This window comes from Armigeres subalbatus, chromosome 1 (assembly GCF_024139115.2).
Source record: "Armigeres subalbatus isolate Guangzhou_Male chromosome 1, GZ_Asu_2, whole genome shotgun sequence".
NCBI classification, from domain to species: domain Eukaryota; kingdom Metazoa; phylum Arthropoda; class Insecta; order Diptera; family Culicidae; genus Armigeres; species Armigeres subalbatus.
This window is the reverse complement of record NC_085139.1, coordinates 154,103,432-154,120,266: the sequence shown is the minus strand read 5'-3', so window position 1 is coordinate 154,120,266 and position 16,835 is coordinate 154,103,432. Positions and strand designations below refer to the sequence as shown.

The 16,835-nt window shown below is 43.3% G+C and overlaps 2 protein-coding genes across 3 annotated transcripts in view; one reads left to right on the top strand and one right to left on the bottom strand.

Annotated features, from left to right (window-relative positions):
* The window catches only part of LOC134205317 (synapsin), a 278,521-nt gene that overhangs the window by 161,853 nt on the left and 99,833 nt on the right, over window positions 1-16,835 (bottom strand). The gene's annotated exons all lie outside the window — the stretch shown is intronic.
* LOC134205319 (uncharacterized) overlaps window positions 1-16,835 on the top strand; it is a 109,326-nt gene that overhangs the window by 12,675 nt on the left and 79,816 nt on the right. For both annotated transcript variants that reach the window (XM_062680473.1, XM_062680472.1), the window contains exon 2: window positions 9,544-9,893. In XM_062680473.1, coding sequence (XP_062536457.1) covers window positions 9,768-9,893 — 126 coding nt within the window. In that variant the 5' untranslated portion in view covers window positions 9,544-9,767. The remainder of the gene's footprint in view (window positions 1-9,543; window positions 9,894-16,835) is intronic.

Below are 16,835 nucleotides of genomic sequence, written 5' to 3'. Positions count from 1 at the left end.
AAGGGCGGATAATTTATCGTACATCAGCTTGACATTGTTCTGGGTTGTTTTAGATGTGTAGAACATAGAATTATTTCCTGCTCTTCATGTATAAACATTTTGCTAAGTGTTGTAAGGTTTTCTTGTTAATGTGTTTTACAACATGTTAAAAATTAATTAAACGAACAAGGATTCATTTGTCATACTACACTGGGTGGCAATCTCTAAATAACACAGTATACCTGAATATATTTCGATACACAAGTTTATATTGGTATGAAAATATATTTTGGAGACAGATTGATCAGAGAGGTAAAGCTTATCAGTAATATGTTGGTTCACTTTCATGGAATTTGCAACAACGAAAAATGTCTGGTCTCACGCATTCTCTCGGATAGGAAGTAGGCCTCGGCCCATGTGTTGATGGGTACGATACGTAGGATCCAGGTGGAGTCGTCTTCCTGGCATCGGTGGTTGTCTTCGGGTGGAAATAGGCCATCGGAAAATAAAAGCAATCACAATAAATTTAAAATAAATTTCATGGGGCGGTTTCTTCATCAGTGCTGCCACCTGGAAAAGTCTCGAGAAAAAGTAGAATCATGGAAATTTGACATGGCATGATATAAAAAATGAGGATTAAAATGCCTCTAGAAAGTTATAAAATTTTTTGGTCGTACGATTTTAGGTTTGTGGGGTTAGAAATTCCACAATCTTAAGCATCAACTGCTTATTCAAAAAAATATATAAAATCGAGATCTTTATGTCTATTATGAGTGGTTTTAAAATTCTTTCAATTTTGATGATTTTCTCTCGATGACAGCTTGCGGTCTTCTCCTCCCCTATGAAACTCACATAGACATCATATTGGATTCACATTGACTTATAGGAAAAGGATCCTCGCAATATGCCAAAATGACTCTAACAGGATTTTAACAAGATTGAAATATGACTCCAGAAATTTGATAAGAATTCCTACAGGAATTTCATAATATGAAACTTACAATAACTTGCAAGCAAATTCATTCAAAGTTTATGTGTTTTTTCTACATCCACAATTATAATAAAAGTGAATAAAACAAGATTGATCATGATTCCAGAGAATTTCACCAGGATTCCTATAAGAAATGCAAAGCTTATTAATATTAAACTCACATTGAATTGCAAGTAAATTCAACCAAACAGATTTGTATTTATAAAACAAAATAGGCAAGATTGTGACGTCATGCTACTGTTTTTTATCCTGCATTGGTACTGTTTTTTACACTATGTCTAAGGAGTAGGGTTAGATGCAGGATGTAAAACAAAAATATCCAAATCCGAGACTACTACGAATTCAAGAGCCTTTTTATTTTTTGTCGCAGGATTACGTCCTTCGGGAAGATAGGGGGTCATTCTGTAGAATCGAATTTGTGACCGTCACGAAAAGTGGTCAGGAAGGGCTAATATCCCAGTTGTCTTTCATACGATTTAGGAGATTGTGGTATCAATCGATCGACAAACTCTTTAAGATTTTGCCAAACTATTGAAAACAATGGGTTAAAAGCGCCAATCTATTGAAAAAATTGATTTTGCCAAGCACTGTTAAGAATTAATCCCGAACGTACATCGTAAGTACAGACATCAAAATTGTGCAACTGGGCTATAATGGATCTACGTCCTCGTTCGCAGGTGTGCTTAATGGCGGCTTGGGTTCCTTCTGAGAAGGCGTGCTTGGCAAGCTCGCCCGGCAGCAGAAGATGGAAACTCGTGGTCTGAAACTCGTGGTCTGAAACTCGCGGCTGGTGTTCAATGAGCGTTTGTTGTAGTGCGCCAGACGGAAATCCTTAACCGTGATGCGCTCGAAGATGTCGTTTACGAAGCTGTCCATAATGCTCATTACCTTTGACGAGACGCCAGCGTCCAAGTGGACCTGCTTCAATACCTAGCAAATGTAGATGGCAAGGTTTTCCTTGTGTGGGTCCTCCTTAGCCGTGCGGTAAGATGCGCGGCTAGAAAGCAAGACCATGCTGAGGGTGGCTGGGTTCGATTCCCGGTGCCGGTCTAGGCAATTTTCGGTTTGGAAATTGTCTCGACTTCCCTGGGCATAAAAGTATCATCGTGTTAGCCTCATGATATACGAATGCAAAAATGGTAACTTGGCTTAGAAACCTTGCAGTTAATAACTGTGGAAGTGCTTAATGAACACTAAGCTGTCCCAATGGGGGATGTAATGCCAATGCCAATAAGAAGAAGGTTTTCCTTCCTCCGTGGTTTCCGATTCGGTTTCTTGTCGCCCATGATGATGTTCCTCTGAGCCTTGCTGCCGCTGGCCCGTTGCAGCCGCCATTACAGCCATCGTCACTGCCGCATTTTCGCTGCCTTTTTGCCGCCGGGTTTTGATGCAATGCAGGGATTGAATACAATAGAGAATTAAAAAATATCTCACTTATCATCTATGTATTGTATACATTTACGATATGTAGCATACCGTGAAAGACTTTCTGAAACTATCATGATGAACTGATTCGAGGGGCTATACATCATAATAAATTCTTTTAAAAAAGTTCCAAACGTGGGGGCACTGGTTCTGATGATGCATTTTAACTTGTTTTACACAGCTGTGCGAAAAAAATGATCCCCAACACAAAATGAGCGAGAACAATGCGTTTTATCATCACTCCTCGGTGGGCACTGCCTTTCTCGTTTTGTTTTTTTTTGCACTTGTATACAAGTTCGATAAACTTGTTTTCATGACTTGTACTGCCCATGATCGTATATTTGTAACACTCGCATTTTAGTTAATTTTGTAAAAAGCCTGTGAATCGTTCAGAATGCTCAATTTAATGGATCTAATCCCACAACAGTAAAATAGGATTTACTATCTTGCTTATCTGTGGTTAGCTGGAAATTATTGATTTTGTGAGGAGGATTGACAAACGATTTACAAAATCAACCAAAATGCATATGTTACAAATATGCAATCATGGGCAGTGTAATGATTCCATCCTTTTATCGTTGTTCGACATCTATTGAGAGCGATTTCTGAAAGCCCTGGAGCCATGATGTTTGGTTGCTCGGTGCTTCATTCCAGTCGATCTGCCGATTGATCGCGAAAACTGGACCATGCCTTGCCAATATTCGATTGCAATGAAGCTCGAGGCCCCATCCTTCCGGTGGCTCGCTGGCTCCGCCTTTCGTCCGTTCGATGTCAGAGCTGCCGTGCAAAACCACTGTCAAGGCAGTTTCTTCAAAGTACAAATCATAATCGCTTGGAGTCGGTAGCAACGGAAACGTTCCAAAAATTTATTCGCATTGTACTTACTTGATACTTGATGGGCTACAGCTCTTCGATGAACCTACGCCGAATGGAGTATCCTTCTCCACTGGACTCGATCCTGGGCCAATCGCTTCCAGTCGCCCTGAACATTGAGCGCCCTCAGGTCCTCTTCAATTGCAAAAAGCCATCGTGTACGCGGCCTTCCACGAAGCCTGCGGCCTCTTCCGGGTTCTCTACTAAATATTATCTTCGCTTGACGTTCTTCCGGCATACGAACAACGTGACCAGCCCACCGTAGTCTGCCGTGTTGTATAAGCTTAATAATATCCAGCCCTTTATACACCTGGTACAATTCGTGATTCATGCGACGCCGCCAGATAACGTTCTCCAGTTTTCCGCCGAGTATTGTCCGCAGCACCTTACGCTCAAACACTCCGAGAGCTCTCCGATCAGCCTCCTTCAACGTCCATGTCTCATGGCCGTATAAAGCCACCGGAAGAATCAGAGTAGTATATAGCGCGAGTTTTGTTTTCGTTTGCAGACCACGGGACTTAAGCTGGTTACGAAGTCCATGATAAGCCCTATTTGCAGCTGCAATACGCCTTTTCACCTCGCGGGTAACATCATCATCGCACGTCACTAATGTTCCAAGATACACAAATTCTTCAACCACTTCAAATTTTTCACCATCCAGCACCATTTCGCTACCACCACCACTAATGAACCCACGTTGATTGCCAGCGACCATATACTTCGTTTTGCTGGTATTGATCGTGAGTCCAATCCTCGCTGTGTCCCTCTTAAAAGGCACAAAAGCCTTTTCCACGGCACGGCGATCAATTCCGATAATATCGATATCGTCCGCAAATAACAGGAGCATATGCGATTTTGTGATAATGGTACTGCTTCTTTGCGCTATATTGAACAGTAGATTCGAGAGTGCATCACCCTGCTTTAATCCATCTAAGGTAACAAATGACGTCAATATTTCATCCGCAACCCTTACACTTGATTTCGATCCGTCCAACGTTATACGAATCAGCCGTATCAGTTTCGCCGGAAAACCATGTTCAGGCATAATTTGCCATAATTCATTCCGTTTCACCGAATCGTACGCCGCCTTGAAATCAATAAACGGATGATGTGTCTGCAAGTTGTACTCCCGGAATTTATCAAGGATTTGTCTCAGGGTAAACATTTGATCCGTCGTTGATCGGCAAACCTGCTTGGTATTCGCCGACAAAGGACTCTTCACGCGGTCTCAATCTGTTGAACAGAATACGGGGCATAATTTTGTACGCCGAATTAAGGAGGGCTATTTCTCGGTAATTGGCGCACTCCAGTCTGTGCCATTTCTTAAGGTCTGAGGGAAGGGTTTTCCGTTAAAAAAGCACGTGGTAGCACTCTCTGAGAGAGACATTTGGCCAATTCAGCCCGCCAGAATGACGCTGTCAGTGTCGCCAAAATTATTTCATCATTATGCAGTTTACAATTGCTTGAGAATTTGCCGTAAACGGAGAACAAAAGGAATTGTCAACAATGGGGAAGAAATTTATCACTCATGCAGTGGTTCGGCGAGAGAACAGCAGCAGCGCCGACCAATCACGCAACGAGGAAATCAAAATAAACAAACTCCAGCTGGTTTTGAAAAATGAAAACATGAGCCGTTTCTAGAACAACATTAGAAAATATCGTGAGAGGATTTCTGTACAAGGTTTCCACACAAGCTTTGAAAAGTATTTGTGTGATAACAGTGGTGCTGGTGTAAGTAAAACAAATAGGACAAATAAGATAAATTAGACAAATAAGACAAATAAGATAGATAAGACTAAGAAGAAAAATAAAGTAAGTTCCTCCAGGAATTCCTTCGGAAGTTCCTCCAGGGATTCGTTCGGAAGTTCCATTGTAGCAATTTCTTCGGAATTTCCTCCAGGAATTGTCTTCGAAAGTTCCTCCAGGAATTCCTTCAGAAGTTCCTCCAGGAATTCCTTCGGAAGTTCCTCCAGGAATTCCTCCGGAAGTTCCTCCAGGAATTCCTCCGGAAGTTCCTCCAGGAATTCCTCCGGAAGTTCCTCCAGGAATTCCTCCGGAAGTTCCTCCGAAAGTTCCTCCAGGAATTCCTCCGGAAGTTCCGCCAGGAATTCATCTGGAAGTTCCTCCAGGAATTCCTCCGGAAGTTCCTCCGGGAATTCCTTCGGAAGTTTTCAGAGAAACTTTTGGAGGAATTCCCGGGGGAGCTTCCGGAGGAATTTCCGGGGAACTTCCGGAGGAATTCCCGGGGGAACTTCCGGAGGAATTCCCGGGGGAACTTCCGGAGGAATTCCCGGGGAAACTTCCGGAGGAATTCCCGGGGAAACTTCCGGAGGAATTCCCGGGGAAACTTCCGGAGGAATTCCCGGGAGAACTTCCAGAAGAATTCCCGGGGGAACTTCCGGAGGAATTCCCGGGAGAACTTCCCAAAGAAATTCCCGGGGGAATTCCCGGGGGAACTTCCGAAAGAAATTCCCGGGGGAACTTCCGAAAGAAATTCCCGGGGGAACTTCCCAAAGAAATTCCCGGGGGAACTTCCGGAGGGATTCCCGAGGGAGCTCGGGTTTTCTCCAACTGTGAGAAACCAGCACCAGTGGCTCCGTACCTTTTTGTCGGATCGAATCAGTGAGCAAACTTGCTCCCGGAAAACTCCCCCGTGCAAATAAAAAAACAGTGACCCTGTGTCGCTCGGGTTTTCGCTAACTGTGAGAAACCAGCACCAGTGGCTCCGTACCTTTTTGCCGGATCGAACCAGTGAGCAAACTTGCTCCCGGAAAACTCCCCCGTGCAAATAAAAAAACAGTAGCCCTGGGTCGCTCGGGTTTTCTCCAACTGTGAGAAACCAGCACCAGTGGCTCCGTACCTTTTTGTCGGATCGAACCAGTGAGCAAACTTGCTCCCGGAAAACTCCCCCGTGCAAATCAAAAAACAGTAGCCCTGGGTCGCTCGGGTTCCAACTGTGAGAAACCAGCACCAGTGGCTCCGTATCATTGCGAATCAGTTTTCGAAAACGTAAACCTACCTGTAGTTTTTCTTTGCCCAGTAACTAATTTAACTGCAACAGCACTTAAGTGTGGGCACACAACCTGCTCGCCCGGCAGTTCAAACACCAAAGAGGACGACTCTTTATCGTTCAAAGCAACGCCTGCTTTGATACGCGTAGATCAGGGATGTATCGAGGAATGCTTAAATACTATGCATTACGTATGTACGACGGGGTTATAAAGCACCCTCTCACAGGTTCTTTTGAGAGCCATCATTTTACACAAGAAAAAGCCAGCCAGTGGAGATATATCAGCTTCCACACTGATATTCTTCCCTCCCCCTTCATACGGGAGCTTGGCAGAAGGAAGGTCGTGTGATATGTGCCATCACAAATATTGCCCTCCGCTCGCTTTCAAATCGACTTCTATAAAAACATTCTTCATGCCTGCCGTATCCTAACGGAACTATCAATTCTATACTTTCGCCTCTAATTCTATCATGAACATGTACGTCCAAGTTTGGAAGATGATATTAGCATTTCCATATCACAAGAAAGAGTTTAGCCGAGACAGAAAATTGCCGTCGCTAGCAGAATCACGAGCGCTCATCGAAGGAGCATGCTGCAAAAATGTATTCGCATGGATGACGTCCATGGTATTAAATTTAATCGAGTGGCTGGTTTGGCATCAGTATCGGTTAGTTATAGGAAATGTGCATTATTGGAAATAAATCGATCCTTGTTTGGATCGCTATTATATTCTTATAAGAGAAAGGTAAATAAATTTTCTCCAAATTACAAAACACAATGGCAAATAATGATCAAATAAATCATCACGTCTAGTGAAAAACACACATTATTGTTCTCTAATAATGATTGATACAGAAAAACTGCATTGTATGCCTGATGATTGCAGTTCAGTCGCAAAGGTGAATTCGATAGCGGTTACAGCAGCCTTAGATCAGCGTCAGTAAACATATTCAGCAATTCAGAATTATTTTTTTTACACTTTAAATAATCCTACGTTCAATTGAGGGTCTTCTTCTACTTTTTTAATATTCGAATAAAAAATACGTTTTCAAACAACCTAGGAAGTATGGACCTCACGTGCACGCATAAACATAATAGGTATCTACACAGTTAGAAAAAGTTGTTGAAATTTACACGGAAAGTAATGCACATAAAGGGAATGCCAAAAAAAGCGCAAATTAGAACGGTATTATCGCCTGAATTAACGTTAGTTTTTTAGTTAATTAGAAACATATTTGAATTTTTTTATGATATTGTAGATGGATTTTTAAGCGTTAAGTTTATTGAGTTTTCAAAACGATTGCCCAAAAAAATCGACAACTATTGAAAATACCCGTCACGAACAATTGGACAAAGTTCGTGACTTCCTAACGTTGAAATCACTGACATCGACCAAGTGTGTAACAAGCGAAATTAATAAAGAAGAGCAGTCGAATTTTGCATATCTCATTCAATCGTACGCAACACGTTTTGCTAGAAGGCCCGGAGAGCCGCACAATTATTTTTTCTTTGCCGTGCGTTTGCGCCAAACACCTCACTCATTTTAAGGTTTAATGGGTAATATTTAATGTCACATAATTTGCTATTGGAAATGACAAAAGTTGTGACCATCATCATAGTACTTTTTAAAATGACAGTTGCTTTCGAAAGATAATCCTGTCCTTTTGTTACCTTTTTAAGATGAAATAATAGTTCATAAAATATTACATGTTTGAAAGAGATATAGGGGGAAAGACGGCTTTGGCAGGTTTTGTTATATTATTGTCAGGGGGTTTGTCGACCAAATTTTATGAAATTTGGCCACAATATTTTTTGATATGCAAAGAATGTTTAGGCCAAATTTGAGCATAGTCAGCATAAAAACCCCCCTCCCAATAATAGAACAAAACCTGCCAAAGCCGTTTTAACCCCTAGTTTATTCATTGTAATAAATTGAAAACTTTGCCAGCTTTTCAAAGTTATCATTGGGTTACGAAATTAATTTGCTATCAAAATACGATACAATTGCCGCTATCATTTTATTTAAGCTCGTTTCAAAACGATTATTTCGAGTTTACTTTAAGTTTGGCAAAAGTAATCACGCAATTTCTACGTCAATCAAATGTGATAATTCAAAGACAATGACCTTTTTTTAGTCTGGACGTTTTCTCGAAGCTAAGTTTTCTATCCCTCTCGGTGTTGAACTCAATCTAGAATTAAAAAAGCACGATAATAAAGTAGAAAAAAAAACTTATGCCCTCTTGCATTAAACTTTCTCTATTGCAATTCATAAAAAGAAGGAACATGCCTATTTCATGTAGCCTTCGTTTCAAAAGTGCGAAAAATGCCTCTTTGTGTGGCAGACCAAAATATTAACTCACTCTGGTTCATCATCAATCTTGCCCGTTGGCGTTCGTTCAACCTATAAAAAATAACATTCCTGCTCAGTGATGAGTGCATTCCATTCATCAATTTCTTTTGAAAGGGTCATCACGATTTTCCATCGTCAGTTAAATTAAAATACTCTAATTTAATATCCAACATCTGGGACAGCCAAATTGTTACGTTTTACCTCTGCTCTGTTCTTTTATTTGCTATCGCGCCTCTTAATACTGACCATTACCTAAATATAGGCAGCTAGCGGAAGAGAGATCAGTCAGCCAGCGGTCAGTCATCAGAGCCTTTTTTGATGTTCCCAAAGTTCATAACGGAACAGAAAGCCCATTGTCTGAGATGCCTAGACAATTTTGAAGATCAGAGTTTAAGATTAAATTACTGCGCAAAACAATAATAAAAGTCAAATATCACCTTTTTGTTTGTTTTTGAGTTGAACATGTTCTAAATAAATTGTACAGAATGTGGATCTATTTTATTTATGGCGAACATATTTGGTAAACTTTTTGTAAAGTACATACATTAAAGAGAAAGATTTAGTGGTAGTCTCCTAAAACTAAAGACACCAACTAATGAAGTCAGTAGTTAAAACACGGAACATATAGCAAAAAAAATATTAAAAAACATCCTACTTCGCCAAAGAACAATCACTGTCTTAGTTTGAAAGAGAATGGAATAGAACGCAACTGATCAATACATCGGCGCACTTTTCATATAACTTCTTCGCGCCTTCAATTGACACTCATGGTCACGGATTTATAATTGTCGAGAATACCACTTGAAACGCTAGCCTACTCATAGATTCGCCGATGGAGATCCGTCTTAAGCTTTATTGGAGAATAAAACTGACAGTTATTTCATTTTGCTGTTCTTCTTCTTCTTTCGTCCACAGTGTCATGTGATCTTACGCCGTCCAACAACATGTGAGAATCCAAGCAGGCGACGTGACAACGATCTAATCGCGTTTAGTGGTGGAAAAGTGATGAAGGTTGGGGGATCCGAGGTGGCAAAGAAAAATTGAATTGTGAGTGTAGATCGTCGGAAAAGAGAAATTTGATTTGGTACTTCGAGGACGGCTGAGAAAAGAGTAAACCGAATTGAAGAGTGCTCCACGCGATGCAGGCGGGGATGATGGGGGACTCGAAGAACTACGGTTGCGTTTGCCCGCCATGGCAGCTCAGCGGATTGAAAACGACATCGTTGCTAATTGGGATGATATTTTTCTTGGGCTCCATCAACAAGGTAAGTGAAGGTATTTCCATTCATCAGTAAAACAGGAAACAATTGGTTAATTTTAATCAATCCTCAAATATCAGGAAGATTGGATATTATGAATCAGTAGTATATTTGTTATTCGTCTCACGCTAATGTGTATACTTGCAATTATTGTATACTTAGCTATTCAAAGAATTCTTCAACTTACGTTAGTGTGATTAATTTATTAATTCGCTTTCATCGAAGCAACTCACGGAACCATTCGCCTCGGATTGATGGAGACACCATATAAATTGTCTACGGATAAGGAATGGCCTGCTCAGTTTGTACTAATATATGTGAATAAATAAACATTCCTCATTCGTTCACAACCCAATGAAGAGTGACCATGAAAAATTGTTGCTAATTTGTCGACCTACCTCTTACCGCAAACGCAACTTCGTATGAACCATATGATAGACTTTAGTGCATGGATTTCTGCTAACCGTACATGACAAGAGAATATTTTTCTGATCGCATCATTTATAACAGCAGTAAATTTTCTCACAATAATCAGATTGTTTGAGAAGAGCAAAGTTTTCGCACCTCCATTCTTTTTTTCAGAGAGGCATGATTCGACAACCAAATATCCCCGGGCAATCAAAACAGTTACTGAAGGCAGTTCTTTGTCGACGCGATCTTTCTATACCTTGCAGACAAAGCAGACGAGATGGACTTCTCTGGTATCAGACTTCAACGTCTTTTCAGCTCCCTTCCTACCGAGGAGTGTGTATTGTTGGTTATGTTTGAGTTTTGGACATGTAACGAAAATTGATCCCATACCCGTAACTAGTCTTGTGCCCCATTATGGACGACTTGTTTGAATATCTTGTTCGATGAATAGGAATTAAAAAAGTAAAACGATCGACCGGCTCGTTTGTTGTCATCGGTCTGCCTACCTTCATTCCATCTACAGCGACAGCAACGGCCTCCGATCACCTTGAACGGTGACGTAATTTTGCTGGGGAGTTTGTCAATATTATTAACAGTCTGTTATTGCTGGCATTGAAAACGCCGAGTGTAGATGAATATGTGCGAAGATTTTGCATTACACATATGGCTTCCTGTAATTCGAAAACTAAGAGAGACATGAGCAATGTGTTCTTTAAGAACAAATTGCACATATTATATTGAAATAGGTAAATGTTCTGTATATAAACAACCTATTACGGCGGTGATGTACTATTGAATTGACTATTTATTACCTTGTCCACTTGTTGCAATAAACGAACATTATTGCTACAATATAAAAAATAGTCAATTCTGTGAAAGGCTCAAACTCAAGCTCAAACACTAATTTCATTCTTATATAAAATAGACGATAGCAACCAATATATGAAAATCATTTTGCTGTTAGGTTTTCAGAAACGGTACCAGGTACCATTAGAACAAATAAAATTCGTTTTGCTGAATTATGAACTTTGAGGCATCACATGCCAACACCAATCAAAAAGTGGGAAATCAGCATTTTCGAATTTTTAGGACCATGATCAGATGGACCAAAGGTTTTTGGAAAACTTTCCTATTTCATAGTATTAGCTTAGCTTAGACTTAGACTGACTGTACATATCAATGGTTGCTACTCCGTGATTGATCAGAACTGGTGCAAATTGCACTACGATCCAAGTGAATAGTGGTTGGGGTTTACCATCTATTCTCGAAGTGCACGTTTCAGCAGCTCTCAAATGTTGATCAATAACGGTGCCGGCCAAGTCCTTACAGTCAGTTGGGGAAGGGAGGGAATGTTAGTGTGTGGTTATTGTTGCTACTAGAGACCGAGAATACCTCTGCATCTCCACAATTCTCACGGTAAGGAAGTTGTGTTAGTTGGCTGGGGTAATCAGTAACAGGATTCACCATGGAAAGTGATGTGACTATGCAACTTCTATACTAGAGTATTAGCATTTCCTTGATTTGTTCAATTGCTTATCCTTCGCGAGAATAAACAATTAATCGCTCAAAATGAGCGATTGTTCATTTGAATTTCGGATGAGGCGCCCGCGGCATCATTTCTTCAACACAGTAAACAAGTAAACAAAAGTAAACAAGAAACGGGATTTAAATTGAAAATAAAGTAATAATCACGGCTGTTCAACCAAATTGATAGTAATCGGAAAGCTAATTATGTTATCTCTATTTGACGTTAAATAAGAATGTTCAGCCAGACATATTTTGTTAATTTACGTTTATTTTACATGTCGTTTATTTTGCATTACTTTCGCGCGTGTGTTTGTCGCTTGCCGTGACCAGTATACCGTAATCAGGATCTCACTGGTATTAATCCTGATGGGCTTGTGCGCTTTGAGCGGCACACGGTCGCTTTTCAGTCAATATAAAGTCGTACATGGTGCACTACAAGATGCTCAATTGGAGACGATATAGATACACGATATACATACATGTTGTATGGAGAGGCACCTATATCGCCTCCACTTCAACAGCCTACACGACACCATATACTTCCATGTGTTGACTGGGTTTGATAGGGCCTGTCTATAGACACATGCAGCTTTTTGCAGAGGTTCAACAGAGCCCACTGTCAAACCCCACCACATCCTAGACAGGCCCCCTAACTCGCAGTGGCCATGGGGAGGGGTCGTCATGCCCTTTTTATTTATTTATCATCAGACTAAGGCCGGAGTGGCCTGTGCTGCACATAAAAGACTTCTCCATTCAGCTCGGTTCATGGCTGCACTTCGCCAACCACGCAGTCTGCGGAGGGTCCGCAAGTCGTCCTCCACCTGATCGATCCACCTTGCCCGCTGTGCACCTCGCCTTCTTGTTCCCGTCGGATCGTTGTCGAGAACCATTTTCACCGGATTACTGTCCGACATTCTGGCTACGTGCCCGGCCCACCGCAGTCTTCCGATTTTCGCGGTGTGAACGATGGATGGTTCTCCCAACAGCTGATGCAACTCGTGGTTCATTCGCCTCCTCCACGTACCGTCCGCCATCTGCAACCCACCATAGATGGTACGCAACACTTTCCTTTCGAAAACTCCCAGTGCGCGTTGGTCCTCCACGAGCATCGTCCAGGTCTCGTGTCCGTAGAGAACTACCGGTCTTATAAGCGTTTTGTAGATAGTCAGTTTGGTACGGCGGCGAACTCTATTCGATCGGAGCGTCTTGCGGAGTCAAAGTACGTACGATTTCCAGCCACTATGCGTCTCTGAATTTCTCTGCTGGTATCGTTATCGGCGGTCACCAGTGAGCCCAAGTACACGAATTCTTCAACCACCTCGATTTCGTCACCACCGATACAAACTCGTGGTGGGTGGCTCACATTGACCTCTCTTGAGCCTCTTCCTATCATGTACTTCGTCTTCGACGTGTTGATGACTAGTCCAATCCGTTTAGCTTCGCTTTTAAGTCTGATGTAGGCTTCCTCCATCCTCTCAAAGTTACGTGCCATGATATCAATGTCGTCGGCGAAACCAAATAACTGGACGGACTTCGTGAAAATCGTACCACTCGTGTCAATCCCTGCCCTTCGTATTACTCCCTCCAAAGCGATGTTGAATAGCAGACACGAAAGACCATCACCTTGCCGTAACCCTCTACGGGTTTCGGAGGAACTCGGGAATGCCCTGAAACTCGAACTACGCATATCACCCGATCCATCGTCGCCTTGATCAACCGTATCAGTTTATCCGGAAATCCGTTTTCGTGCATTAGCTGCCATAGCTGGTCCCGATCGATTGTATCATATGCGGCTTTGAAGTCGATAAATAGATGATGTGTGGGCACGTTGTATTCGCGGCATTTCTGCAATACCTGACGTATGGCGAACACCTGGTCTGTGGTAGAGCGTTCACCCATAAATCCCGCCTGGTACTGCCCCACGAACTCTCTTGCAATTGGTGTTAGTCGACGGCATAGAATTTGGGAGAGTACCTTGTAGGCGGCGTTCAGCAATGTGATTGCGCGGTAGTTGCTACAATCCAGCTTATCGCCCTTTTTGTAGATGGGACACACGACACCTTCCATCCACTCCTGCGGCAGAACCTCATCCTCCCAAACCTTGGTAATCACCCAGTGCAGCGCTCTAGCCAGTGCTTCACCACCGTGTTTAAACAGCTCTCCTGGTAGTTGGTCAACTCCAGGGGCTTTGTTGTTTTCAGCCGGCCGATCTCCTCCTGGATTTCTTGGAGATTCGGAGCCGGAAGTCGCATGTCCTGCGCGCGTGCTCCTAGGTTCGTTACCATACCGCCACCGTTGTCTGCCATATCGCCATTCAGGTGCTCTTCGTAGTGCTGCCGCCACCTTTGGATCACCTCACGCTCGTTCGTAAGAAGGTTTCCGTTTATGTCCTTACACATATCGGGCTGTGGCACGTGGCCCTTACGTGAACGGTTCAACTTCTCATAGAACTTTCGTGCGTTATTAGCGCGGTACAGTTCCTCCGTCTCTTCACGGTCTCGATCTTCCTGCTGGCGCTTTTTCCTCCGGAAAATCGAGTTTTGTCTGTTCCGCGCCCGTTTGTATCGTGCCTCGTTCGCCCTCGTGCGGTGTTGCAGCAATCTCGCCCATGCTGCATTCTTCTCCTCAACTAACTGCTCACATTCGCCGTCATACCAGTCGTTTCTCTGATCCGGAGCCACCGTGCCTAGTGCAGCGGTTGCGGTGCTTCCAATGGCGGATCGAATATCTCTCCAGCCATCTTCAAGAGATGCTGCGCCTAGCTGCTCTTCCGTTGGGAGTGCCACTTCCAGCTGCTGCGCGTAGTCTTGGGCTAGTCTACCGTCTTGTAGCCGCCCAATGTTAAGCCGCGGCGGACGACCCCGACGCGTGTTGATCACCGTCGAGAGTTTTGAGCGCAGACATACTGCGACGAGGTAGTGGTCGGATTCAATATTCGCACTGCGGTAAGTGCGTACGTTCGTGATGTCGGAGAAGAATTTACCGTCGATTAGAACGTGGTCGATTTGGTTTTCCGTTACTTGATTAGGTGATTTCCATGTGGCCTTGTGGATATTCTTACGGGGAAGAAAGTGCTTCGGACTACCATTCCGCGGGAGGCTGCAAAGTTTATGCATCGTTGGCCGTTGTCGTTCGATACGGTATGCAGACTATCCGGTCCGATGACCGGTCTATACATTTCCTCCCTTCCTACCTGAGCGTTCATGTCACCGATGACGATTTTGACGTCCCGCAGTGGGCATCCATCGTATGTCTGCTCCAGCTGCGCATAGAACGCTTCTTTCTCGTCGTCGGATCTCCCTTCGTGTGGGCAGTGCACGTTGATGATGCTATAGTTGAAGAAACGGCCTTTTATCCTCAGCTTGCACATCCTTGCGTTGATTGGCTGCCACCCAATCACGCGTTGGCGCATCTTTCCCAGCACTATGAAGCCGGTTCCCAGCTCGTTGGTGGTGCCACAGCTTTGGTAGAAGGTAGCCGCTCGATGCCCGCTTTTCCACACTTTCTGTCCTGTCCAGCAGATTTCCTGCAGCGCTACGACATCGAAGTTGCGGGGATGTAATTCATCGTAGATTATCCTATCGCAACCTGCGAAGCCTAGCGACTTGCAGTTCCATGTTCCAAGCTTCCAATCGTGATCCTTTATTCGTCGCCGAGGTCGTTGCCGATTGTATCGAGTCGTATTATCTTCTATGTCGTTCGTAATAGTTGTTTTTAAAGGCGGCTTATTGGGCCTGCGCAAACCTCCTGTCTCGTCGGAGGGCCGTCGTGTCAGGGCTGTTTAGCGTCCCACCTAACACCAGGACTTGGGCTTGTGCGCTTTGAGCGGCACACGGTCGCTTTGGCGGAGCCTACTTGCGGATACATGCAGCTTTTTATAGAGGTTTAACAGGGCCCACTGTCAAACCCCACCACATCCTAGGCAGGCGCCACAACTCGCAGATGGCCTGGGGAGGGATCGTCATGCCCTTGGACATAGTAAATAAACGATACTGAGAACTGAAAACATGTGTTCTTTTCAAGTTATGGGCCCTGTGCACCCTGGGAGTAGTGCAAAGAACCGACTTGAAAGATCCCCATCACGCCGAGTTCAGAAAGATGATCACTCTGATATTGGCACACTCTAGTCTGTGCCCTTCTGTTAAAAAAAAATAACAGGAATATGAGGCCATCCAACAAGCCGTTAGGCAGTTCTTCATTATCAACCCCACCTCCTGCACTTTTCTTGTCGCAGTTTCATGGATATTCTCCCACAACTTGTTGACGTTGCCAGATCTGTGGGCATCTCCTATCCGCTCGTCCAGCATCTAGCGGATTATTCAGCAATCCATTCTACTACCAAGCATTGGATATTGAAACGCATGGTACTATTATTTCGTTAATTAGTGACGCAGGATAGTCACGCCCGAATTATTGCAAGTTCAAGGTAATGATCTATGAGTCTATGTTCGGTCCTCTGCAGGATCTTACATCTATAACGCCCGAGAAACGTCGTCCGTCGATCAGCCTATAGGTCTACCTGTGAGCAAGTGTCTCCACTCGGGTGCTACCAGGTGCGGTAGCGGTGGGAAGTAGGTATCGTTGATTTACACTCTTCTGGCAGAAAGAAAAAATCACAAGTCGCAGACCATTATCTTTGGTATCGGAATGAAGCCTATCCGTACCAATGACAGAGCGAAAGAAGCTTTACCGCCCATTATGTGCGTTTGCATTCACGAATACAGTTTTTATATCGTGTGTTGAACACTCAACGTAGTCCTCATCAATACTTTCATAGAACGCATTCTTCACGTCATCTGGCTTATCAACGCGCGCACATGTTATCGCTTATCGGATTCCCTACATGCTGAAAAAGTTCGTTTCTATTCCCGATACACAAGAAAGGTGAAAAGCGAGATTATCTACTATCGTGGTATTTCTTCGCTATACGCTTGTTCAACGATTTTAACAATTGTAAGCATAACAGCATGGGTTTCTCCTCGAAAGATCTGTTATTCCTAATCTTCTGAG